This window comes from Vipera ursinii (genome assembly GCF_947247035.1).
Source record: "Vipera ursinii genome assembly, chromosome: 14".
Taxonomy (NCBI): domain Eukaryota; kingdom Metazoa; phylum Chordata; class Lepidosauria; order Squamata; family Viperidae; genus Vipera; species Vipera ursinii.
The window spans coordinates 3,442,439-3,469,070 of record NC_139527.1 but is presented as its reverse complement, the minus strand read 5'-3'; the positions used below and the strand labels follow the sequence as shown (position 1 = coordinate 3,469,070).

General features: G+C 42.7%; 1 protein-coding gene across 9 annotated transcripts in view; it reads right to left on the bottom strand.

Moving 5' to 3' along the window:
- The window catches only part of TAOK3 (TAO kinase 3), a 65,394-nt gene that overhangs the window by 32,770 nt on the left and 5,992 nt on the right, over positions 1–26,632 (bottom strand). For 3 of the 9 annotated variants that reach the window (XM_083373532.1, XM_083373538.1, XM_083373540.1), the window contains exons 2-9: positions 11,720–11,826; positions 8,274–8,387; positions 7,285–7,503; positions 6,669–6,740; positions 5,768–5,869; positions 4,598–4,643; positions 2,801–2,897; positions 2,141–2,254 (exon numbers count right to left, since the gene is read on the bottom strand). In XM_083373532.1, the coding sequence (XP_083229658.1) occupies positions 2,141–2,254; positions 2,801–2,897; positions 4,598–4,643; positions 5,768–5,869; positions 6,669–6,740; positions 7,285–7,404 (551 nt within the window). In that variant the 5' untranslated portion in view covers positions 7,405–7,503; positions 8,274–8,387; positions 11,720–11,826. Of the gene's footprint in view, positions 1–2,140; positions 2,255–2,800; positions 2,898–4,597; positions 4,644–5,767; positions 5,870–6,668; positions 6,741–7,284; positions 7,504–8,273; positions 8,388–11,719; positions 11,827–12,310; positions 12,548–13,234; positions 13,362–26,632 lie in introns of those variants that run through there. The other 6 variants (XM_083373535.1, XM_083373536.1, XM_083373533.1 and 3 more) reach the window with 6 other exon arrangements.

Sequence of the window (26,632 nt, the reverse complement as noted above, 5' to 3'; positions counted from 1 at the left end):
CGCGAGCCATCCAAGGGCCAAGTTGCAAGAGCCCTGACTTACAACAACTTTGCTCGAAGTTACGACGGCTCCCCCCCCAAAAAAGGGGACTCGCGATTGGTTTTTTTGAACACTTAACGACCGTTTGCAGCCTGCCCGGGGTCAGGGGATCAAAATTCAGACCCTTGTCTGCTGACTCGTATTTATGACGGTGGCACTGTCTCCGGAGTGTGTGTGCGTGCGTGCGTGTGTGGTGTGATTTCCACACACACACCCCTCTGCAACCTTCTGACGAGCAAAGTCGATGGGGAAGCCGCATTCCACTTAACAACCGTGGAACTAACTTATCAACGGCGGCCCAGTGCAGTTGTAAGATGGGGCAAAACTCACTTAACCAATGTTGGTGCTTAGCAAACGGAAATTGTGGGCCCGGTTGTGTGGTCGTTAAGTCGAGGACTGCCTGTAACTTCATGCCTTGCAGGGCCCTCCCATCGAATGAGCAAGGCTATCAGAGCAGAATAGAATTGGAGTTGGAGAACTGGAGCAGGGTCAACTTTTAGCTGTAAAACTTACTACAGGGAGTCCTCGACTTACAACAGTGATCGTTTGAAGTTACAGCAGCGCTGAAAAAGAAAGTGATCTTTGCGACCCTTTTTCACACTTGCAACCGTTGCAGCAGCAGCCCCGCGGTCAGGTGATCAAAATTCAGATGCTCGGCAACTGGCTGGTCCTTATGACGGTTGCAGTGTCCTGGGGTCGTGTGACCCCCTTTTGCAACCTTCTGACAAGCAAAGTCAACGGAGCAAAGCCAGATTCACTTAACAACCATGTGATTCACTTAACAAGCATGGCAGAAAGGTCATAAAGCAGGGCAAAATTCACTTAAAACAACCGTCTTGCATAGCAACGGAAACTTCGGGCTCCACCGTGATCGTGAGTCAAGGACTACCTGTATATAAATCAAATAAATCCACCAGCCAACCAACCTGGAGGCATCTGAGACGGGTGGCTATATAAATCAAATAAACAATACACTAACAAACCCACCCACCAACCCGTGGGCTCCTAGAAGGTGCCATGCATTGGAAGCTCACACCAAAATGACACAAACAGAATGTACACAAGAACGGAGTGACTGGAGAGGCTCGGGTAGGGCATATTTGTAGGCAACTGGGCTAAAAGTCGACAAGGGAAGCGGGCCCTCTAAAGTATTCTGACGATAAAAAGGATCAAAGAGTTGAGCAGGGCTCTCCAAACCTGGCAACTTTTAAGACTTTGTGGACTTCAACTCCCAGAATTCCCCAGGCCCAGCCAATTCAATCCTTCGGTTTTGGAAGTTGAAGTCCACAAGTCCTCAAAGTTGTCAAGTTTGGAAATTTGTCTCCGAATATTTAGTCTCTGAAACGGTTGCTCTTTTTTACACAATACCCACCCAGCACCACAAAAACGGGCACCTAGTTTGCCTCACAAATTGGCTTTAGTTGATTAGCTTGTTTCTGGAGAGTAGGGGTGGAAAATCATTGCAAATGGCTTCTCCTGTTCCAACTTTCAGCATATCCAGCGGGCCAGGATGGTAAAATGCCATATTTGCATACAAATTCTTGACTGAGAGAAGGGATCTTCAAAGTTGGCCCACTTTAAGACTGGTAGACTTCAACTCCCAGAATTCCTCAGCTGGCGGGCTGGGGAATTCTGGGAGTTGGAAGTCCACAAGTCCTAAAGTTGAATTTTGGAAGTTGGAAGTCCACCAGTCTTAAAAGTTGAAAATCTGGGAGTTGAAGTCCACAAATCGTAATGTTGAATATTGGGAGTTGAAATCCACAAGCCGTAAAGGTGAACTCTGGGAGTTGAAGTCCACAAGCCCTAAAGTTGAATTCTGGGAGTTGAAGTCCACAAGTCTTAAAGCTTGCCACGTTTGGAGTCCCCCTAATCTAGGACAAGGTTTTCCAGGCTTTGCCATCTGCAGGCCTGTGAATGTCAACTTCCAGAGTTCTCAGGGAGAGCCACCATGACTGAAGGATTCTGGGAATTGAAGTCCACATCCGCGGAAGATGGGAAATCCAGACTGTGAAGGTCTGGATTGTACATAAAAGCAAAATGGATCCTTTGGTTCAGCATCTTTTGAAAGACTAGAGGAAAGGTGCACGTCGGCTTGGCTTACCAGTAAGGAGTTCCCACGAAAGAATTGGCAGGAGAGGCTATAGACGCAGATCCAAAGTCCGCAAGTTTCACTTGGCCCGGTTCCGTTAGGAGAATATTTCCTGCCTTAATATCCCTGCAGGAAAGAAGGCAAGTTGTCCTCCATTTGCAAAAGTTTGTTTAATGACCGTTCAAAGTTATAACGGCACTGGAAAAGGGGGCTTAGGAGCTTTTTTCACAGTTACGACCTTTCCAGCATCCCTAGAATCACATCGTCAAAAATTCAGACGCTTGGCAACCGGTTCATATTTATGATGGTCGCAATGCCCCGGGGTCACGTGATCCCCCTTTTGCGACCTTCTGACAAGCACAGTCAGTGGAGGAAGCCAGACTCATTTAACAACTGTGCTACTAACTAAACAACTGCGGTTGTTAAGCTAAGAGATCAGAGAAGAGTCCCTTGGCCAAGTTCACTTAACAACCCTGGCAAGGAAGGTCGTAAGACGGGGCCAAGCTGCCTTAACAAATTCTGGCCTAGCGACGGAAATTTTGAGCTCAGTTGTGGCCGTAACTCGAGGACTATCTGTTGTGCTCACATTTCTGGAGGAAGGCGAGTGGCAGAAGGCGGAGAGGAGCCTGAAAGGCAGAATGCTAAATTATGAGAAAGAACCTCAGCTCTTACCTGTGAATTTTATAATGTGAATGAAGATACGCCAGTCCTTTCAAGGCACCGTCGGTAATGGCAGCGATCTCTACTTCCTGAAGTGGCTTTTTATGTACTGGATTGGAAGAAAGCAGATTTTAGTCCAGGCTTCTCACCCCTAGCAACTTTAAGACGGGTGGACAAGGTTGAGTAAAGTCCAACTGGCTCCTTGCAGTGGCACAGAACGCTTAGGAGTGGGGCTAACTAAGGATCCGTCTCAAACTGGTCTAGAGTCTAGGGATTTAAGGCAGCGGGCTAGAACCTGGGAGACGGTGAGTTCTAGTCCTGCCTTAGCCATGGAAGCCGGCTGGGTGACTTTGGGCCACTCCTTCTTTCTCAGCCCAAGCCACTTCACAAAGTTGTTGTTGTGGGGAAAATAGGAGGAGGAAGGAATATTAGATAGGGTTGCCACCTCAAGTTTTTTATAAAAATAATAAAGGCAAGATAAGATAAAATAAAATAAAAATAAATAAATTCAATAAAATAATAAAATGAAATAAAATAAAATGACATGAATAAAATAATAAAATAAATTATATTAAACAATCAAATAATAAAATGAAATAAATAAAATAAAATAAATGCAAGATAAAATGAAATATAAAATAATACATTAAATAAAATGATAAAATAATAAAACAAAATAAAATAAAAAACAAAATAAAAATAATAAGTTATATTAAATAATCAAATAATAAAATGAAATGCAATAAAATGAAATAAAATAAAATAAAAAATAGAACAAAAAATAATAAAATAAAATAAAGTAATAAATTATATCAAATAATCAAATAATGAAATGAAATAAAATTAAATTAAATTAAATAAAAAATAAAACAAAAAATAATAAAATAAAATAAAATAAAATAAAATAAAACAATAAATTATATTAAATAATCAAATAATGAAATGAAATAAAATTAAATAAAAAATAAAACAAAAAACAAAATAAAATAAAATGAAATGAAATGAAATAAAACAATAAAATAAAATAATAAATTATATTAAATAATCAAATAATGAAATGAAATAAAATAAAAAAATGAAATAAAATAAAAAATAAAATAACAAAATGAAATGAAATAAAATAAAATAAACGTACATACATTCATAAGCGGTCTAGGTCTGTAATCCACCAAGCACTTAAAATGTAGACTGGAAAAATGGGGGGGAGAAGAGATGCTTTTTTATTTCTCCTGCCCACAGAACCCCTTCCCTCCATTTCTCATTCTTCTGCTTCTACCCAGGGAATGAGATGAATCCTACCACGGAGGATTTATCCTAGTGCCCCCGAAGAAAGACAGACTCTTCTTCTTCAGCCTTTAAATGAAGATGTCGCGCAAGGAAACAACCTCGAGTAAGAGACTCTTAGCCAAGTCTGTCAGGGGGGTTGCCAGCTACGGAAATACAACACGGCTGGGCCCGGGGTCTTGGAAATTGGCAGCAGACGATCCGAAAAGCCCGGGAAATGTCCTCCTGACCTACCCCACTCGCTTGCCGTTCTGAGCCCTCATCAGACCGAAGCACGGGAAGATGGAAAGCAGACCCCAGGCCGTTAATTCAGACGTAGGCTGACTGCCTGGAGACTTTCAAGCTAGACAAAGTCAGCCAAAGGGATGTAGAGCAGAAAGCGCCCGTGGAGGAAAGTGGAAAAGATCTGGCGGTCACTGTACGGAACTGTGATGGGCCTAAGAAATGCTGTTGCGGAAGGTAATTCCCTGAAAACCTCAGCCGTGTTGCCTTCAAGACACTGCAGGAGATAAAAAAAAAACTTACCTTCCAGCAGATCAGAAGCGGATCCCAGGCAGTATTCCATCACTAGCTGTGAAAAGGTAGAAAGAAATGCAGCTGTTAAGGAACAGTGGGGTCCTTGGTGATCTCTGAGCTGGCTGGTTTTCTTGCAGAGGTTTCATTGCCCAACTAGATGCTAGAAGGGGCTGGGGTCTGTGGAACGGAGGAAGAGGAGGAAGACTAGGGGGGAGGAGGAGGAGGAGGAGGAGGAGGAGGAGGAGGACTCCTTGGTTCTCTTTGAGCTGGTTGGTTTTCTTGCCAGGTTTCATTAGCCAACTAGGTAACATAATCATTGCTAGAAGGGAATGGGGTTTGTGGAGTAGAGGAGGAGGAGGAGGACTGTGGGGGTCTTTGGGGCTCTCTGAGCTGGGTGGTTTTCTTGCAGAGGTTTCATTACCCAGCTAGGGAACATCTTCAGTGCTAGAAGGGAATGGGGTTTATGGAGAGGAGGAGGAGGAGGAGGAGGAGGAGGAGGAGGAGGAGGAGGAGGAGGAGGAGGACAAATAGGAGGAGGACTGTGGGGGTCTTTGTGGCTCTCTGAGCTTGGTGGTTTTCTTGCAGAGGTTTCATTACCCAACTAAATATCAACGCTAGAAGGAAGTGAGGTTTGCAGAGTGGAAGAGGAGGAGGAGGAGGAGGAGGAGGAGGAGGAGGAGGAGGAGGAGCAGCAGCAGCAGGAGGAGGAGGAAGACTGTGGAACTGCCTCAAACTACACTTCCCAGCATCATTGGGGAATCATGGCGTTCTGAAAGACCCGTGCCATTATCAAGCTTCTGAGGCAACTTAGGGAAAGTTGAGGGTGCTCCATCAGTGGAGGCTTTCGAGAAGAGGCCGGACAGCCATTTGTCTGGAATCATGTAGACTCTCCTGCTCGGTGAAGGGGGGGGGATGAACTAGATGACCTCCAGGGTCGCTTCCAACTCTTGTTGTTCTGCTCTGTTCTAAGACACAGCCCTTAACACCTCCTGTTCATTTGGGCGCATCGTTAGGGCTGCAGCTTAAAAATGACAACAGCCGAAGAGGGATAATCTATCTCTCCATTCTGGAAACGTTTTCTCCTCCAAAGAATGAAAGATCTAGCATTATGTTTCGATCCGTTCTAAGAAACCACCTCGGCTCAAAACCTCTCGAAAACCTCACGGAGACGCAACTCACCCAGGCGGTGTGCTCTTTCAAATAGCATCCTTTATATTCTATGGTGTTCGGGTGCTTCAGCTGTTGCAAAAACCGGACTTCTTTGATAATATCCTGCCATTTCTGTTAATTAAAGTGGGGGGAGGGGAGGGGAGGGGAGGGGGGAAAAAAAGGAAAGAAAGTTAATATCAAGATTCGCTTTATCAAGAAAATTCCAAAGGTGACAAAACTGGGAAATTGTCGAGGTGAGATCAAAGTGCTTTGCGTTCTGCAGTTTTGTTCACAATGAGTTTTACGACTAGGAATGGCTTAGGAAGGACGTTGTTCCTTGTGCTTACAAAAGATTAGGAGGAAATGTTGATTATTCCTTATCTCTTTTAAGATATAAAGAGCAAAGGGCGCTTATCCAAGGCTAATAGTTGCCCAGGGCAATCAGAAGAGATTATTTGTCTGAAATGGTATAGGGTTTCCTGCCTGAGCAGGGGGTTGGACTAGAAGACCTCCAAGGTCCCTTCCAACTCTGGTATTCTATTCTAACATTGGCAGTGATTTCCTACACACTCACCTACAGGTGGCACATGACAATTCGTGTAAAAGCCTGCAAACAGGTGGCAAACCACACAATGGACCCAAAACCCAAAATAGATTTATTACAAAATATGGAAAAGAGATTCAGATTTCAGATTCTGTTAGAAACGTATCCCCAGGCCCCGGAGAGGTATGGATCCCTATCTTGCAGCATGAGGAAACGATTCAAATTTTAACAGATGTAGCTCGCCAGCCAATGCTGGTCCCATCTTTTTTTTCCTCTTTTTAAATTTTAATTGCTTCCTTTTTCTACGGCGGCAGCAAATAGCGAGATGCGTCTTTACAGCACCGCTGGGTGGCCGCAGGATCGAGGCCTTACGGCTGTTCTTCCTACCTCGTTAGTTTGTTTTCCGCTGTAAGACATCTTCTTGACGGCCACCACTTCGTTAGTGCGAGCATTGGTGGCCTGGAAATTGAAGGAGGGAGGGAGGGAGACAGGGAGGGAGGGGAGAGAAATAAAATTTAATAAATGTTCTCATCTCTTGTAGGGTCAAGAAGGCAAGCTGGACGAAGAGTTCATTCAGTTCTGGGGGAAGGTTGATATCAGAAGCCCTGAAGAACTACAACCGTCTTGACCAAGATATTGGCCTGCTGATGGCATCAGAAGCGGATGCCATCTTGAAATGCTTGAGAGGTGAGGGAGAGAGGGCAAGGGAGAAAGAGAGTGGGGAGGGAGGGAGAGGGAGAGGGAGAGAGAGAAGAGAGGGAATGTGGGGGGAGGAAGAGAGGAAGGAGAGAGGGAGACGAAGAAAGGGGGAGAGAGGGAGGAAGGGAGGCAGGGAAGAAGAGAGGGAGAGGAGATATAGCGGAAGAGGGGGAGAGAGGAAGAGGAGGAGGGAGGGAAGGAGAGGAAGGAGAGAGATAGAGAGGGAGGAGGAGAGGGAGGGAGAGGAAAAGATGGAGCGAGGAGGAAGGAGAGGGAGGGAGAACGGAGAGCAAAAGCGACTTACAAAATAAACGGCCCCAAAACTGCCGTGTCCAATTTCATGTAAACCCACAAACAGCTCCTGAGGATCATCTTTGTAGAAGAGATCGGCGATGTCGGGGTCCTTTGGCACCCCTTTCCGCATGTTGGAGGAAATTAGGACCTCGTCCCCACTTCAGAATACAAGATGGCTTCTTCCTTCATTGACGATGGGATTTCCAAGCGGTTCAGAGCCTTCCCGGGGCCGGGGGGGGGGGGGGAAAGAGAGAGAGAGAGAGAAAAAAAAATGAGGCGGTTAAATTTAAGTACCTCTTTTTCGCTTCATGCTCCTTCCTGTACAGAAATCCCGAAAAACTATTTGGGATGATGATGATCCCATTCAATTTTTCTGGGAAGTTTATAAATGAAGTTGGAAACAAAATTCTGGCGGTTAAAAACCCAAACCGTTTAAAGCTCCCGAGGCTGAAAAATATTTGTTACAACTGCAAAGGAGCTGGTTTCTCATTCCTTGACTTACAAGCGTTCGTTTAGCAGCCGTTCACTGGGAAAAGGTGACTTATGGCCGTTTTTCACACTTACAACCGTTGCAGCATCCCCCCCCCCAGGGTCACACGATCAAAATTCAGACCCTTGGCAACTGACTCGTATTTGTGACGGCCGCCAGCATCCTGGAGTCACGTGATCCCCTTTTGGGACCTTCCAACAAGCCAAGTCCATGGGGGGAAGCCAGATTTGCTTAACTTCCTTCCTTCCTTCCTTCCTTCCTTCCTTCCTTCCTTCCTTCCTTCCTTCCTTCCTTCCTTCCTTCCTTCCTCCCTCTCTCCCTGTCTTAATTTGTATGTTGCTATCTCCCCTACAAGGTAACTCTGGGCGGCTTAAAAAACAAGTAAACAAAATAATTAAAATATCACATTAATGGACAGTTGAAAAGAGCGCTGAAAGATGGTTTTTATATATGATTACGGCTCCGAGACTATTATGTGCCTCGAAACGGAAAGACTCTGAATTACTCACAATGGAAGAATGGTTGCTGAAGATGATAAAACTGGCAGGGATGGCAAAAACTGACTTGATTAGGGGAAGATCAACAGCTTCATTTAGCAGGGACTGGAAACTTCTTGTGGGCTGCTTGCAGAGGGGGAAAAAAAAGAGAGAAAAACGTGATTTGCGGGCTTGAGGATTAGAAAGGATAAAATATCTCAACTCTTATCTATACATAAATTTCAAAACCTAGTTCTTCGGTCATCATCCACAAAATTCAATGGAGAGTTACCAGCAATAAAATCTACATTTTAACCTCAATCGAATCAGCTAACTTTCTATTCTTTTCCTTACCTTTTCAGCTCATAGCTTATCGGATGGGATTGCTCTCCAATTCAATGTAATAGATTTGTTCCCCACTCTCCTTCAAACCTCTTAAAAAAAGACCCACTTACATGAAAAAAATTTTTTTCAAATATTTATAAGGTGGTCCTCGACTTACGACCGCAACGGAGACAAATTTCTGTTGCTAAGCGAGACAGTTCAGTGAGTCTGCCCCATTTTGATGACCCTTTTCACCAACCTTGTTAAGCGAATCCCTGCATTTATTAAGTTAGTAACATGGTTGTTAAGTGGATCTGGCTCCCCCCCCCCGTGGACTTTGCTTGTCAGAAGGTCGCAAAAGGGGATCACGTGACCCCAGGACCATCGTAAATAGGAGTCAGTTGCCAAGCGTTTGAATTGTGATCACGTGGGGATGCCGCAACGGTCGTAAGCGTGAAAAAACGGCCCTAAGTCCCCTTTTTTCAGCGCCGTTGTGACTTTGAACGGTCGCTAAATGAAAGGCTGTAAGTTGAGGATCCCCTGAATTGTTTTTTTATCTTGTTCAACATTACCTCAGCAAAACTGTATTTCGAAAACCTCAAATGACCCCCTCACACACACACAAACACATCTGTGCTTCGCCCAGGGACGGAAACTAGAAGATTTTGAAAGGCCGAATAATGAAAATGATATCACCCGTCCCAATGGGAGTGACTCATTTCTGCAGATGATCTGCCTCTGAATGGAAGAAATCTGAGAAAAATCAGGATATTTTGGAAAACACGAGGGGTGGGTGGTGGGGGGAAATGGCTACGAAATGCCTCCGGACAAAAGGAAAGATTGTGGCTGAAAGAGACAAGCCGTGAGGTGAATTAAACTTGTTCCTCTCCGATCTTGAGGTGTTTTTTTCCCGCCCATTTTCCATCCTACCAGGCAGGGAACATCTGCAATTTTATTTTATTTTTTCCCTCCCTCCCCATCGGTTCAATCTGAAGGGATGCCAGACCCAGGCCAGAGACGAACGAGACAGCGAGATCCAATTGAGTTCAACCCTTTTATCTCCTTATGCCCGGCGGGCAGAATCTTGCCAAAACTCAAGTGACTGGTTGCCCGCAACTTAACGAACACAACGGGGCCCAGAATTTACGTTGCTAAGCGAGACGGCCGTTCAGTGAGTTTGGCCTGCATTTTACGACCTTCCTTGCCATGGGCGTTAAGTGGATCGCTGCAGATGTTACAAGTCAGCAACACGGTGGCTAGGGGAAATCGGGATTCCCCTTGGACTTTGCTGGCCCAGAAAGGGAATCACACGACCGTCCTAAATATGAACCAGTTGCCAAAATGCCCGAACGGTCTTTAAAGGTGGAAAACAAGTCATCAGTCCCGTTTTTTCCCCAATGTTATGCAATTTCAAACAGTCACTTAAGGAGTGGTTGTAAGTTGAGGTTAACCTCCTAGCCCAGAGGTCCCCAAACTTTGGGGCACCAAAGACCGGTTCCGAGGAGAAGACTTTTTCCGCGGAGCGGAGGGTGCGTGGTTTTGTGTGCAGCCTGCATCTCACGGATGGGGCTTTGCTTGTTCGTGTGGACCGGTTGCAGGCGTGCCGCGGCCCGGTACTGGTCCACGGCCCGTGGGTTGGGGACCCCCTGTTCTAGCCTACTAGATACACCCTGAGAGATTCCAGGGTCTGGTTACCCTTCCCTCTTCTCCTTTCCTCCACCCAACTCAGCCCTGCGCGGTCTCTTAATCCGAGCCTCTCTTTGGGGAAGCCCTGTGTTGCCCAAAATCTCGCCCACTGCCCCTCCAGGTGCACTTTTCATGGCGTGGAAGGATATTTTTTTTCATTTCAATTTTTTTTTTAAAAAAAAGGGAGAACAGAATTTTGGAGATGTCCTCATATACAGAATATGCATTTATTAGTGATGAAATCACTCCGGCCTTCCGTTATCTCATTCTCCCTCTGGGGTTGTCTACAAGCTCTCCGGTTTCTCGTCTTTCCAGGAAGGGAAGATCTTCGGAGAAGAAACCCTCCAATCGGGACTCCTTTCAGGAGGCGCGACTGACCAGGGTTCGTTTAGTCACCCTTCGAGGTGACGGCAGCGCTGAAAAAAAAGGGACTGAGGACCATTTTCCATTTATGATGTCTGTGTCTTATGATGATCGTGATCATGATTGATCGCCTGTTGCTTGTATGTACACTGAGAGACAAATTGATTGTGTGCTCAATCACACTTGGCCAACAAAGAATTCTATTCCATTCAATTCTATTCTGTCCTTCTGTTCCGTTCCATTCCATTCCATATTTTCTCTTTTCTTCTCTTCTCTCTTCTCTTCTCTTCTGTTATTGTTCTATTCTATTCTATTCTATTCTATTCTGTTCTGTTCTTCTGTTCCATTCAATCTTTATTCTATTCTATTCCATTCCATTATTTTATTATTCTATTCTATTCTGTCCTTCTGTTCCATTCCATTCCATTCCATATTTTCTCTTTTCTTCTCTTCTCTCTTCTCTTCTCTTCTGTTATTGTTCTGTTCTGTTCTGTTCTGTTCTATTCTATTCTATTCTGTTCTTCTGTTCCATTCCATCTTTATTCTATTCTATTCCATTCCATTATTTTATTATTCTATTCTATTCTGTTCTTCTGTTCCATTCCATTCCATCTTTATTCTATTCTATTCCATTCCATTCTTTTATTGTTCTGTTCTGTTCTGTTCTATTCTGTTCTATTCTTCTTATTCTATTTCTTTTCTATATTCTATTCTATTCTATTCTGTTCCGTTCCATTCCATTCTATTCTGTCCTGTTCTATTCTATCCCATCCCATCCCATCCCATTCACTTAACAAACCGTGTTATTAACTAAACAAGTGCTGCGATTCGCTTAACAACTGTGGCAAGGAAGGGCGTAAAATGAGGCAAAACTCATGTAACAAACATCTTGTTTAGCGACAGAAATTCTTGGGCTGGATCTTGCTCATAAGTCTGGCACTGCCTGCATCCCAAATGGACTTAACAAGCAAATTCCGGAAGCGATTAAGAAAAGATGTGGATGAAGCTAAGGCTTGTCTGAAGGCTCGCTTAGTGACTGAAATTTTGGGCTCAGCTGTGGTAAGTAAGTCAAGGACTACCTGTAATAGCAGCAGTTCTTCACCTACCTGGACAATTATGGCATTAACCATAGTCTATGGCTCAAATGCATTTTGGCAAAACATGGTTTTTCTTTTGGAGTTCCCGTTGGCTCCCTGTTCGCGGGTTTTCTGACCTGCAGAGAAGGGGAAAGCAACAATAGTTAAAATAAACAATACACGGTATGCCTTCTTTTTGATCACGGGCCACTTTTGAACAATTTACGGAACTACCATTCAACAACCTCTTGGCCCTTTTCCTCTCTGCATTTCAACGGATCCCACGACCGACACAGCAACAGTCGTAAATATGAACCAAGCCTTGGAATTTTGATCGTGTGATTGGGGGGAGGGGAATTGCTGCCAAGGTCATAACTTTGGGGGGAAAAAAACCTAAGTCACTTTTTCTAGTGCTCTTGTAACTCTGGACGGTCACTAAGTGAGCTGTTGTAAGTCAACCCTCTGATCCTAACCCTAACACTGACCCTAACTCTAACCCCAACCCTGATCCTAACTCTAACTCTAACCCCAACCCTAACCCTAACCTGAATCTGAACCCTAACCCCAAACCTAACCCTGGCCCTAACTCTAACCCTAACCCTAACCGACACTTCTACTCACAGTCAAAGATACGGGGAAGTGGAGGTACGTTCGGTTTTCCGGCTCCTGCTAAGCTCGGCTGAGCATCCTTCATCTTTGTCCATGGTCTCTCTTTCCCGAAACGAGGCTCTTTAAAGAGTCCGACTGTTTGCAAAGCATCTGACAATATGACTAAGGATAAATGCAGCCCACACTGTTTGGCTGGGTGCGGAAGCCGTGTAACTATGAGGCATCCACCACGTCAGATGTCTTTGCTTTTTTTCCCTGCTTCGCATTTGCTGGGGGTGGAGAAGCTATCCGGACCGCGTGAGTCAGACTTGTGTTGTTTTTTTTCAATCGGTCCCTTCAGCGGGGAGTTCAAGACAGGAGGAAGGAAGAGCACAAACCTACACAAAGCTGTCTATCCGGCTTCAGGTATTCTTCGATGTACAACAGCTTGTTTAGTGACTGTTCCAAGTTACCATGGCACTGAAAGAAAGGGACGTAGGACTGGGTTTTTTTTCACTTACAACCTTTGCAGCATCCCCGTGGTCATGTGATCCAAATTCAGACGCTTGACATAGTGGAGTAGAATAGAATAGAGCTGGGAGGGTCCTTGGAGGTCTTCTAGTCCAGCCCCCTGCTCAAGCAGAAGAACCTATACCATCTCAGACAAGGAAGGAAGGAAGGAAGGAAGGAAGGAAGGAAGGAAGGAAGGAAGGAAGGAAGGAAGGAAGAAAGGAAGGAAGGAAATAGAATAGGGCTGGAAGGGACCTTGGAGGTCTTCTAGTCCAGCCCCTTGCTCAAGCAGGAGAACCTATATATACTTTTTCAGACAAGTGACTGTCTAGCCTCTTTTAAAAAATCTCCAGTGATGGATTAAACACGATAGGTTTTAATGCTGAAGACATGTTCGGGGGGTGGGTGCGTGGGTGCCAGCCTCTTAATATGTACACCCTTGATTACCTGGGGCCCAGGCAAGCGTAGTTTATCCTCTGTAAAGGTGAACGCATCAACACAAGCCCCAGATAGGTTCCCGTCCAATCCAGGAATACAAAGAGGGGACTTTGCATCACTCCACAGAGGTGAGAGACTATTAACAGAGAAACAAATCATTAACAAGTCTTACACCTACTTGCTGTCAAAAACACAAAACAAAAAAAACAAGCGTTGGCTTACGCTCAGCTAAGACTCCCGTTTCATTTTGATTTCTCTATTACCTCTAGTTCAGCCAATCTACTCTACAGACTGAAAGGTGGGGAAAAAAAAGTTGACCTGAGAACAAACAAAAACACCTGAGGGGAAGACTTCAAAGTCCATCCGATGTCTTCAGAAATATCACGGGCAACCTCGCCCACCCAAGTGGGAGATTTAGGGGACAAAAAAGGAAGATCATTAAAGAGAGAGACAACCTAGAACCAAGGAGAAATGTCCCGACAGTGAAAGCAGTGGGACAGCTTGCAATCAGAGGAGGTGGATGCTCCATCGTGGAAAGTTTGTAAGAAGGGATTAAACAACCATTTGTCCCGAATGGCATTCGGTCTCCTGCTTGAGCAGCAGGTTGGACTAGCAGACGTCTGAGGTCCCTTCCAACGCTACTACTCTACGTTCTATGGAGAGAAGGGGAGGGCAGAGAATAGCAGTAGCACTTATAGACCGCTTCACAGTGCTTTACAGCCCTCTCTAAGCGGCTTATAGAGTCAGCCTCTTGCCCCCAACAATCTGGGTCCTCATTTTACCGACCTCGGAAGGACGGAAGGCTGAGTCAAATAGGAATAGGAATAGGAATAGAACAGAACAGAACAGAATAGAAAATAGAGACTATAACAGAGAATAGAGAATAGAGTAGAGTAGAGTAGAGTAGAATAGAATAGAATAGAATAGAATAGAATAGAATAGAATAGAATAGAATAGAACAGAACAGAACAGAATAGAATAGAACAGAACAGAACAGAATAGAACAGAAAACATAGAATAGAATAGAATAGAAAATAGAGAATGGAATGGAATAGAATAGAAAATAGAGAATAGAATAATAGAATAGAATAGAATAGAATAGAATAGAATAGAATAGAATATCTACTGATTAAGTCATCTGAACATATCAAATACATTAAACTGCTAAACATATATTAGATGGTCATAGAAAGTCACCACCCCTACAGTTAAATCCCAATCTGATCTAAATATTTTGTCCTCTTGGAAATGGCCTGGAAGAGTAGACAGAGAGAGAGAGGTCTCTTTATGACGTAGGTCAGAAAACAAGGAATCGTGCCCCAGTCTTTGGAAAAGCAAGCCAAAGGCTGATCTGGCTGGTAAAAGACTCCGGTGCATTGTTCCACCCATCCGTAGGCATCTCCTGATCTTCTCTACCACGTACTGCAGGCCCACCCTTAGATCCCAACTGTTGGTTTTGCTAATAAAGAGAAACTTATGACTCAGCAAGGAACAGCCAGGTTGATCTTAGCAGCACCCTTTGGTTGAAAGACAGGCCCGTGGGAAACGAAAACAAACTTCAGGAGAGGAATGCCAACTAGTTCATACCTCCTTTAGGTAACTCAAGAAGAACTCAAGCTTCTTCTGTCAAAAGACACCTAGTTTGTGCTCTTGTTTGGTATTCAACTAAATTCAGAGACCATTCACCTAGTAGAAAGATACCTCTGGGGTTTGAACTGAACCCTTTTGCTCACTTGATGGGCAGGTTTATCACATTTGCCCAGCTCACATCTTTAAGCCACAGGTGATCTGACGTTCTAGAGCGGGGGGGGCATGCTGGCTGAGGAATTCTGGGAGTTGAAGTCCACAAGTCGTCAAAGGGCCAAGTCTGAAGACCCCTGCTCTAGAGCAACATCAGGAGAACATCTACAGCTGTTGAAATCATTTTGCTAAAGGGACTTGCATTGCAATTCTGGCTCCCAAAGAGTTAATGGCCAAGAAGGGACTTGAAGATGAGTCAACTATGAAAAAGTTACACCCCAGGAAGAACCGAAGATGTCATTTACAGACAGGGTTTTGGAAAACTTCCTAAGTTTCTTTCACATTTTTTTTGAGCACTACCAACATTTTAAATTAATAATTCGCCTGCTGCAGTGAAGAGACTGGGGATGGGGGAATGGAGGAAAAAGGAATGGTTTTAGGTTCCTTTGGAATGACTTTCTTGTTTAATTTGTTGATCCTTTTAGGTTTTTATGGGGTTGATTTGTTTGGTTGAAATCCTAAAGATCAACCAATAAAGGTTATCTATCTATCTATCTATCTATCTATCTATCTATCTATCTATCTATCTATCTATCTATCTATCTATCTATCCACCCATCCACCCGCCTATCTATCTATCTATCTATCTATCTATCTATCTATCTATCTATCTATCTATCTATCTATCCATCTAATTCTATCCATCCATCCAATTCTATCTATCCGTCTAATTCTATCTATCTATTCTAATTCTATCTATCCATCCATCCAATTCTATCTATCCATCTAAATCTATCTATCTATCTATCTATCTATCTATCTATCTATCTATCTATCTATCTATCTATCTATCCAATTCTATCCATCCAATTCTATCCATCCATCCATCCAATTCTATCTATCTAATTCTATTCATCCATCTAATTCTCTCTCTCTCTCTATCCATCCAATTCTATCCGATTCTCTCTCTATGTATCTATCCATCCATCCATCTAATGCTATCTATCCATCTAATTCTATCCATCCAGTTCTATCCATCTAATTCTATTCATCCAATTCTCTCTCTCTATCCATCCAATTCTATCCATCTAATTCTATGTATCTATCCATCTAATTCTATCCATCCAATTCTATACCTATCTACCTATCTACCTATCTACCTATCTATCTATCTAATTCTATCTACCTACCTACCTACCAACCTTCGCCATTCATAAGATCTAACCATGGATTATCAACTACCACGGCTACTATCGTAATGGAGAAAGTGTGTACCAAGCTTACAGCATTCCTGCTTTTAAAACTTTATTCCCAGGTCCACCAAGATTGGAGCAGAATGTTTGGCGAACTTAAGCAAAGCAGAGAGGAATGTCACCTGGAAAGGAAAGAACAGCTAACAGGCCATCTATTCATGCAACTTCTTCCAGAGCTAGCAAAGATTTGGCTCCAGCTCAGCCTTGAGGGTGTGGTAGCTATGCAGTATTATCAGCAAAGTGAAGTGTTCCAATATTATGACTCCTTCCCTTACTGTTCTGCTAAGGTTCTCCCCAACGTTTGTGCAAATCTGCAAGAACAGTTTTCACGAACGTCCCAAAGGCGCTTTTTCCAGGAGGCAACTGGACTTCCTTGTTTTTCTTTGAAGACGTTTCGCTTCTCATCCGAGAAGCTTCTTCAGCTCTGACTGGAGGGTGAGGAAGGGGAGGATTTATACTCCTTGCAGTTTTCTTGAACCCCTCAATAAAATATTCCAGCTCCCAGATGGATTAACAGGCGTCAGAAAAACAAACTCTGCCACCAAATCAGCAAGAGAGCAACTTTATTTACAAGGAGTTTGCCCCTAATCTTACTCTGATGTAGTGTTTTGTCAACCTTGCTGACTTTTAAGATGGGCGGACTTCAACTCCCAGAATTCCCCAGCCTGCTACGCTATCAACCAGTATCATGCAACTTACCGGAAAAGAACAAGACAACCTGGCTTTGGGAAAGGGGTAGGAAGGAAAGAGGAGTGTGTGGGGGGTTTAAGGTTAAAATCTCAAGAGAGGAAAACAAATGTCTGCCATCAACAGGGTTTTTTTTACTTATAGGCAGAGTGCCGATGACAGAGAACCAGCTGGAAAATTAATATGTTGAAGTGTATATCCAAAATATTATGACAATGTCAGCAGACTTCATTTCGATAGCATATGCATAAGTGCAGTAACTGCAGACAGAACTGGGCCCGTTTCAAAATAACAGTTGCTATCGCTGTTTCGAAACAACACGCCTAGCAATTAATTTCTTAACCGATCTATCACTTGCTGTTAAAGCGAAAATGCCAGCAAATGTTAGCTCCTGTGATTTGGGCTCTCCTTTACTGACGTGTGTGGATTTAAGATAATTAACACATTGTTTTTCGTTTCTCAGGCTAAAAAAGGGGACCGCAAGTAACTAACCTAAAATTCAGGGGGGGAGAGGAGAAAAAAAAAGTTTATTTTAGAACTTGGCAGGAGAAAAAAAATGTGGCACGAAGGAATGAAAGTTAGGCAGAAGAAATGAAAGAAAAAAGTGCTGCAAAATTGTTATCGCAGAGGCGCAGAGAAAAATTGAAGGGCAATTGATAATTAAAGAGTTTTGAAAGTGAACAGAGGGCTAAACAAGAAGTTTCCAACAGAATGAAGTGAATTGGAAACTAAAGGGGTGAAATCAAATGAGGAAGATACAGAAGAAGGATGCTAGAGATTTGTATGGACAAGACAATAATATGCTAAAAAACGAAAGAGAAGCAAATGCTTACAGATTTTAACGCCCAAGGAAAAGCTGATGAAAACCTAAATGAAACATCAACTGAAGAACTGTAAGGCTGCAGGTGTAGATGGTATAAAACAGAAAAAATGTTAAAATAATCTTTCACAACTCTTTTACCACGGAGGAACTCTTATTCCCGTATCAGGGAATCCTTCTTTAACAATTATTATACCTACAGATAGCATGTACAGAGCACAGTTTAAAAATGATTTTTTACTTTTTATTTTAAAAAAGATCTCTCCTTGGAACTCCAGGCAAAGTTGGTGAACCAGCAGTGGAGTTGAAGCTCATAAAAATTCCCATGTTGTTAAGTGCCAACGTTGTGTGGTTTTACAAAGTTTAAAAAGATTACAAACTCAAAAGAAAAAAAATAGAAAGGAAAATAGAAAAGAAAGAATGTAGAAAATGGAAAGAAATACATAAGCGACTTTCTCCTTCACCACAGATATAAGCAATTTTAGTAAATTATCTCCTTCTCTTAAAATACAAGATACGATATCTTTTCCCCATGGTTCACCCTTTCTCTATAAATAAATCCTTGAAACCTTGCCATCCAGTTCTGATTCGCAGAGTCCATTAAAGGTTAGCAGAGATAATAACATATCGATGTTAACCTTGATCAAATAATCTAACTTTAAATTCTTTCCTTTTACTTTTAATAGTCTTGATCTTTAATCCCTTCAAACCATGTTTTGATTCTTTGCCCCATCACTAAATGATTTAAAATTTTAACAAGTCTTTTTTGAAATTCAGTATAGAAAAATTGTCCAGGTCATTCTTTTGGTTTGCTGCTTGTATATCCCTTTTAATTATTAAGACATCAGCAGGTTTCATCTGTATATCCAGTATAACAACTTTTTCTACATTATTCTTGCAACCTGTCATTCTTAAATCCACTTTTAAATCAGTCTTAGTCTTGTCTGGTAAAACTTGTTCTTAAATAAAATCTTTTAAACACAGTCTATTTATAATGGCAGACACCATTAAAATTATCTTCTGGATCCATTGCTCACAAATATCTTTCAGTTCATCCAATGTTAAAATACTTTCCTCCGTCCTGTATTAATACATCAAATTTAAGTATTCTTCCCCTTTAACTGCAATATTTCATTGTTTCTGGTTCCTCTTTGTCCAGCCTTCAAAGTCCTATCACATCATGTTGTTTTTTAATTCAATTACTTCAAAACATCATCATTTATCCACGAGAAGGATTATTAAAATTAATTTCAGTACCTTATTTCAAATTTATCTGGACCCTTTATCCATTGGTAACTTTCAAAAAAGTCAATTTTCCACTCAAGAATATTTTTGAGTCATTAAAATTATAATTTAAAATTTCTCTTAGTAAGGATTGCTGGAGACTTACCCAGGACTCTACAATATGTTGTTGCAAAGCTACCTAATAGCTAAAAAATAGTTAAGAAGCCATTTCTGAAATTAGGCTTGGCAAATTATATGACTGTAAAAAATAAAGATGGGATTTAAAAAAAATTAAAAATAAAATAAATAGGTTATATTAGGGATTTGGGCTTGATTGAAATCCCTCAACGCTTAGCTGTTCAAATCACAAGCTGATCAGAAAAACCTCAGTTCCCACAGTCTACTCATAAAAAGCATCTGTCCGGAGTATCAAGTGGGCAATCTCACAGCCTCTCCTTTTTCCAGAGAGATTTTATCAGCTAGAATTCACTATCTGGCCATTGATCTCCACCACAATACTATCCACACTCTTTCCGCGAGATCTAGTTCACCACGAATCCCCATCCATTTTTTTTTACTTCGCCTTGGAAGTGCTGACATCCGATTACAAACACCGTTAAATTATGCAGGAGCAAATCAGCTTCTAATATATACAAATAATGCCCCTTGCTTCCTCTCCATCCTGCCATAAATATATACCTAGGCCAGTTTTTCTCACCCTTGGCATGGCCTTCAACTCCCAGAATTCCCCAGCCAGCATTCCAAAAAAAAAAAAATTGAACGGAGAACTTTTGGTGGGGATTCATGGTGAACTGAAAGTGTGTGGAAGGCATTGTGGTGGAGATCAGTGGCCAGACAGCGAATTCTGGCTGACCAAATCTCTCTGGGAAAAGGAGAGATTCTGAGATCGCTGACTTGATACTCCGGACAGCTGTGTTTGCTGGCTGGGGAATTCTGGAAATTGAATCCCACCCATCTTAAAAGTTGCCACGGTTGAGAAACATTGACTCAGGCTGCTTGAAAGGTTGCAAACATTGGGTTTTCCTCTCAAGATCAAGTGGAACCGGGCCATCCAGCCACAAAACCAGTTTATGATTATGGGCCTTTTGGTGAAAGCAACTGCATAAAAATTAAGCGGTACACAATACCAGCTTAATGTTCAGGATTGGGCCAAAACCAATATAGGCATGCATTTGAAAACTACTGCGGTGGACCTGAACAGATGGCCAGCCCTATGGCTGTCATTAGGAGGCTGGGCAAATGAGATTAAACTGAACACGCTCTCTTGCTGCTACGCTATATAGGAGGTCTCATAATGATCTTAAGATGCCTTTGCAGGCTAAAAGCAGAACAGGAGAGAAGCAACCGAGAACTAAGGAGAAATTTCCTGACAGTGAGAACATATTATTTTATTTTATTTTATTTTAATTCCATTTATATCCCGCACGTCTTCTCCGAAGACTCAGGGCAGCTTACAAACTTTTAATCAGTGGAACGACTTGCTTCCAGAAGTTGTAAATCCTCCAACGCTGGAGGTTTTTAAGAAAAGACTGGACAACCATTTGTCTGAAAAGGTATAAGGTCTCCAGCTTGAGCAGCGGGTTGGACTAGAAGACCTCCAGGGTCCCTTCCAAGTCTGTTGTTCTGTATTATGTGTAACACCCCCCCCTTCCCCAATTAGCTTAAACACAAGTTTTACCTAAAGAACAGCTAAACATCTCGCTTAGGAAGCATGCAAAAGTTTGTTTGATACCCATAATGTCTTCTTGCACTAACTGGGGAATAAAAATAAATAAATGAAATAAGTCAATTTTAATGCAAGATTTCAGAATGATGCTAACTTTCCAAGATGCATTCTCCTCCTCCTCTCTTATTTACTTAGGAATTGATATCCCAAATTTTCCACACAAGGGAGACAACTCAAGCAAGCTAACCATTAACACACACACACACACACACACACACACACAAACACACACACAAACACACACACACAGAGCCAAAGGTTATACTCTTCAATTCCTAAACGGGTTTTGCAAAAGAGACGCCTCTTTGCAGATTTTTCCCAAGCAAAGAAGGCGCTCAAAGGAAGCAGAGCTCCTGCTGACTAAAATGACACATCCATGCAGTTTTCCTAGCAACAATAAAAAAAAATGAGGTTTTTGTTGCCACTGTCTTTTTTTCCCCCCAGGATACGTTTTCGACTTCCTATTCTAGCTTTAAGATAACAACAACAACAATAATAATAGAAGGGCATGTGAGTATTTTAGCATGTTTCCCACCCCCACCCACCCCCAATAAGAAAGCCTCAGCAAAATAGAGGACAAGCTGTCATTCCAGTAAAAAAAATATATATTGCAGTTGTGCTAAAAATGCTAAGTTTTCAAGTATAACGGGAACGGTTTGGAAGTCTCCCTAAAAAAAAAAAAAATGGGGTCGGGGAAGGAGGGTTTGAAACTTGCTCGGTTTGCTATTCCCAAATCCCGATTGTGTAGCAGATTTTGCCCGTCCTAAATTATGGATTATGACAGGTTAGGGGGAAAAAAAACCCCAAAAAATGCACCATGCGTTGTTGGTGCAAAACATAAACAGGCATGTTGGTTTTCCCCAGAAATTAACCAATAGTTACCCTCACGGCATATTTATTTACTCAGCCAGTCAGAAACCAACCAAGACCAAGCCCCTTCCTCAAATCCTCCACAAACTGCTGCGGGGAGGTGTGTGTGAATTCAACAGTTCAGCCCCCCCCCCGGCCCAGAAACGCCCCCCCCCTCAAAAAAGTAAAGTATCATTGCAAGTCCACAACATACCCATCAAGTCTTCCTGGCGGTCTCTCTGCTTTATAAAGATCTGGGTGGCGCTGGAAGAGCCAGCGAGGGGGGGGGGAGAGAAGCACACACACACACACACACACAAAAAGCACCACACAAACACACACACACAACCCCTTATGCTGGTGCATCTGCAACCACACAGTCTCAGGCTCGGAGTGAGATAACTTCAGATGCTAAAAATAACCAGCCGGTTGCAATTCCCCCTGTATGCAGCTGGGCAGAAATATTTGCTTTTTTTTTCTTTTTTTTTGCTTCCCCCCCTCCACCCTTCCCACTCCCTGAGGCACCCTCCCCCCCCCAGCTTTCCATCAAAAGCTAAATTTAGGGGGCAAAATGGACCGGAAAGGCCCCCCCGGGACTGCTCCCCTTATGAATGATGATGGAGGTGGGTGGAAGGGAAGGATAGGTCTTAATGCACGGCACAATTTGGGTGTGGGGGGGGGAAAGAAAGTGGAAGGCTTAGGATGTGACTCATCTGTATATTTACCTTCAGGCTTGCTTCGCTTTTTCTGCAGGGACGCCCCCCCACTCTTCTGCTAATGGAGGACAGCTTCCAAAATCCAATCCCTTCCCCCCCCCTGTCAAAGAGTGGACAGAGCAGGGCTGCCCCCAGCCCCATCAAACCTGTCTGTGAAATTTCAGGTTCACTATCGACACCCCCCCCCCGCCTCCGAAACATTTATGGGAGACAAATAAAAGAATAATCAGTACAGTTCCCTCATTGCCTTTGATCCGTGGGAAGCTGGCGGGGAAGGGGATCAGATGACCCTGCGTCATAAAGGTTCACCGGTTTGCCAAGGGGCCAAATTTTGACCTGCGGGGAGGGGGGAAGGTTGCGACGGTCGCTAAGCGTGAAAACCAGCCGTCACTTTTTTAAACCTTGGAACGGTCGCTAAATGAACGTCTGTAAAGCGAGGACTAATGGACCCCAATCTGCTTTCTTGTCACTTCTTGACTGCGGACTGACCACTAGATGTCAGTTTTGACCCCCCCCCCCAGATATTTATCAATCCCTTAATATCAACCACTTGGTAGAAAACCTGGAGGACAGGATAAACAGCAAGGTGCCTGATAGGGATTAGGTGGTCAAATCATCATCAATCCAGGAATGGCTGCAGAATTAACAAATTTGCTCCCCACCTTTTTATAGCTGATGAATAGAATAGAATAGAATAGAATAGAATAGAATAGAATAGAATAGAATAGAATAGAATAGAATAGAATAGAATAGAATAGAATAACAGGGAGGGGACCTTGGAGGTCTTCTAGTCCAACCCCCTGCTCAGGCAGGAAACCCTATACCATTTCAGACAAAGGGCTGTCCAGTCTCTTCTTAAAAACCTCCAGCGTTGGAGCATTCACAGCTTCTGGAGGCAAGCTAACAAAGCACCACCAATGTGGCACGTTTATATGGCAAATAACCGAAATATTAGAGCATGGAGCATCTGGGAGAGAAAAAAAAAACAGGCAATGGAGAGGTAGGATTGCCAGCACAGGATTGTATCTCTATATTGAATTTTATTTCCACTTTCAGATTCAGCTGGAGGAAGTGGTTATGCTGTGTTTGTTTTTTGTTTGTTTTTGGTCAAACTTCTCTTCCACCCTTCCTCCAGGGAATGAAAGTCATGACACGGCCTTCCTACATGCTACACAGACATGGGTGTGTCATTATTTTATACTTATCGCTGTATGAAGAAACTGCTTATTTAAAAACAGAGATTGAAGAATCAAGATTCATGCACCAGCCAAGATTTCATCTCTGAATTTCCCGGCCCTTGCCGGACTTTTAAGGTCTAAATAGGGGATGTTGAAATGCGCAAGGACATGAATTCGTCCATTAAATTTTGTATCAGGCAGTCCTCGACTTTACGACCAAAACTGAGCCCAAAATTTTGTGTTGCTAAGTGAGATGGCTGTGAAGTCAATTTTACCCCATTTTATGACCTTTCTGGCCACAGCTGTTAAGTAAGTCAGTGCAGTTGTTAAGTGAGCAACACAGTCGTTAAATGAATCTGGCTTCCCCCATTGACTTGGGGATCACGTGACCCCACCGGGATACCGCGAGCGTCATAAATGTGAGTCTGAATTTTGATCACGTGACCAGGGGGATGTTTCAATGGACATGTGGGAAAAACATGTCACTTTTTTCAGTGCTGTGGAAACTTCCGTCACTAAATGAAACAGCGTTAAGTCGAGGGCAATCTGTATTGCTTCTTCTTTTTTAAAGCAGGTTCAAATTTTTGGTTAGCTGCCTGGAATCCAGGATCTGAGTTGGGCAGACGTATAAACTGAAATAATAAACAAACGTCCACAAATAAGCTTTGGCTCATTGATATCTTGCAAAATAAAAGCAATTTCATATTTTCAGGTTCTTCAGCCTTTATTTTTAGGTAAAAAACTCTTTTCTGCTTCCCCCACCTTTTATATCCCTTTTTATTTTTATCCAGTTTATGAGAGTATCCAGATTGCATCCGACCATATGTTAATAAAAGAAGTATTATTTCAGATCCGAAAGCAACATTTGGCGCTGCAGTTGTTTAAATAATTTTGAATAAATCAGAAGACCAGTATGTATGTGGAATACAGGAAATTCTCAACTTACAACAGTTCACTTACTGACAGTTCAAAGTCACGACAGCACACAAAAAAAAGACATATGACTTTTTTTCACCCTTATGACCGTGGCAGCATCCCCCAGGGTCACAGTGATCAAAATTTGGATGCTTGTCAACTGGTTCATATTTATGCGACCTTCTGGCAAGCAAAGTCGATGACATAAGAGTTTTAAGGGTCTCTCCTTCCATCTAGTGGCCATCCAGAGTTTGGCAGATTTACCTGAAGGCAATTTCCCCTTATCTAAACAGAAATGTTCAACTGGCTTAACAGCTGAGCTATGCTCAGCTGAAGTCCACGGAAGCATAGCCTTGGCAATAGTAAGAAATAGTAAGAAATTCTCATAGTAAGAAATTTCTCCTTAGTTCTAGGTTGGGATCTCTCTTTAATGATCTTCCATCTGTTGCTTCTTGTCCTGACCTCAAGCGACAGACAGACAGATAAATCTTTATTGACATTTTTTTTACTGTGGGCACAATGGCACACATTAAAAATGAAATTTAGTTGCTTGCTCTCAAAGTGTACACATACATAACGCCCATTTAAACGTACTATATACAACATATGTACAGACCTACACCCTTACATATAACTGACATATAAAGTGCTCCAAGTGGTTTGGAGAATAGATTGACCCCCTTCTACTCTGTGACAGCCCCTCAAATATTGGAAGGCTGCTATCATGTCACCCCTAGTCCTTCTCGTCAGGCTAAACATACAGGCAATCCTTGACTTACAACTGTTCATTTAGTGACTGTTCAAAGTTACAACAGACCTGGAGAAAGAGACGGATGGCCGTTTTTCGTGACCCTTGCAGCATCCCCACGTTTACCTGATCAAAATTTGGATGCTTGGCAACTGAGTTGTCCTTATGATGGCTACGGGATCCCCTTTTGCAACCTTCTGACAAGCAACATAACGGGGAAGCTGGATTCACTTCACCGCCGCGTTACCAACTTAAGAACTGCCGTGATTTGCTTAACAATTGTGGCGGGATAAGTTGCAAAAATGCAGCAAAACTCGCTTAACAACCGTCTGGCTTAGTAGGGGAAATTTTGGGCTCTTTTATAGTCGTAAGTCAAGGACAACTTGTACCTCCCTTCATCAACCGTTCATCGAAAACCTCATGTCTCACTCTACCGGAGTAGATTACGCCTTCCCTGTTCTCTCTCAAATCTGCTTATTTATTTGGTGAGAAATTGGAAAAGCAGATCTGTAGCAGATTTCCCTAAATCTACTGAATGGGCTTAAGAGGACTGACTAGCCAGAAAGGGGGAAAATATGTAAGATATCGCAAATCCCAAAGGAATGAAGTGGGCTTTACACGTCAACATGGGAGCTAAGAACACAAAAAGTAACCCCAAAGTGCCCAGAACATCTGTGGCTCTTCAACACGGGGTGCCAAATTCCTGATAAGGAGTGGGGGGGGGGAACCAAACAAACTAGCATTTGATGGGGTGACAGGTTAAAAATGCAGGAGTTGTCAGTTTTGACTTGTTTCTATTCAGTCCATCTCTCTAGGCTGGATGGTTGGGAGAATGTTGCGTTGTAGCTTTCCGCAGGTAAAACTCGAAATGATGGCTTACCGCCTGGCCCTTGAATCTAGTGTCTAGCTTGCATTAGGAGCGTATCTGCCAGCGTTGTACTGGAGACATTTCAAACACATCTCGGAATTCGAATTAACAACATGCCAGGAGTTCCACAGAAAATCAGCCAATAAAGCATCGGGCTGAACTCAACCTTAGCAACCTGAAGACTGTGGACTTCATCTCCCAGAATTCCCCAGGGCAGCGTTAAGATGTACAGGAAGTCCCTGACTTACAATCATTCATTTACTGATCTTTCCAAGTTACCACAGCACTGAAAAAAGTAATGATGGATTTTCATAGTTCTATTCTACTCTATTATTATTCTATTCTATTCTATTCCATTCCATTCCACTCCTCTCCATCTTTATTCTATTCTATTCTTTTATTATTCTGTTCTATTCTATTCTATTATTATTCTGCTCTATTCTATTCTTTTATTATTCCATTCCATTCTATTCTAATTCTAATTCTAGCCATTCCATTCTTATTCTATTCCATTCCATGATTCTCTTCTCTTCTCCTGTTCTGTTCTATTTGGCATTCTGTTTTATTCTGCATTCTATTCTATTCTACTCTACTTACCCTACTCCACTCCTATTCGCAAATGTCTTACTTAGCGACAGAAAATTTGGGCTCTACTGTGCTCG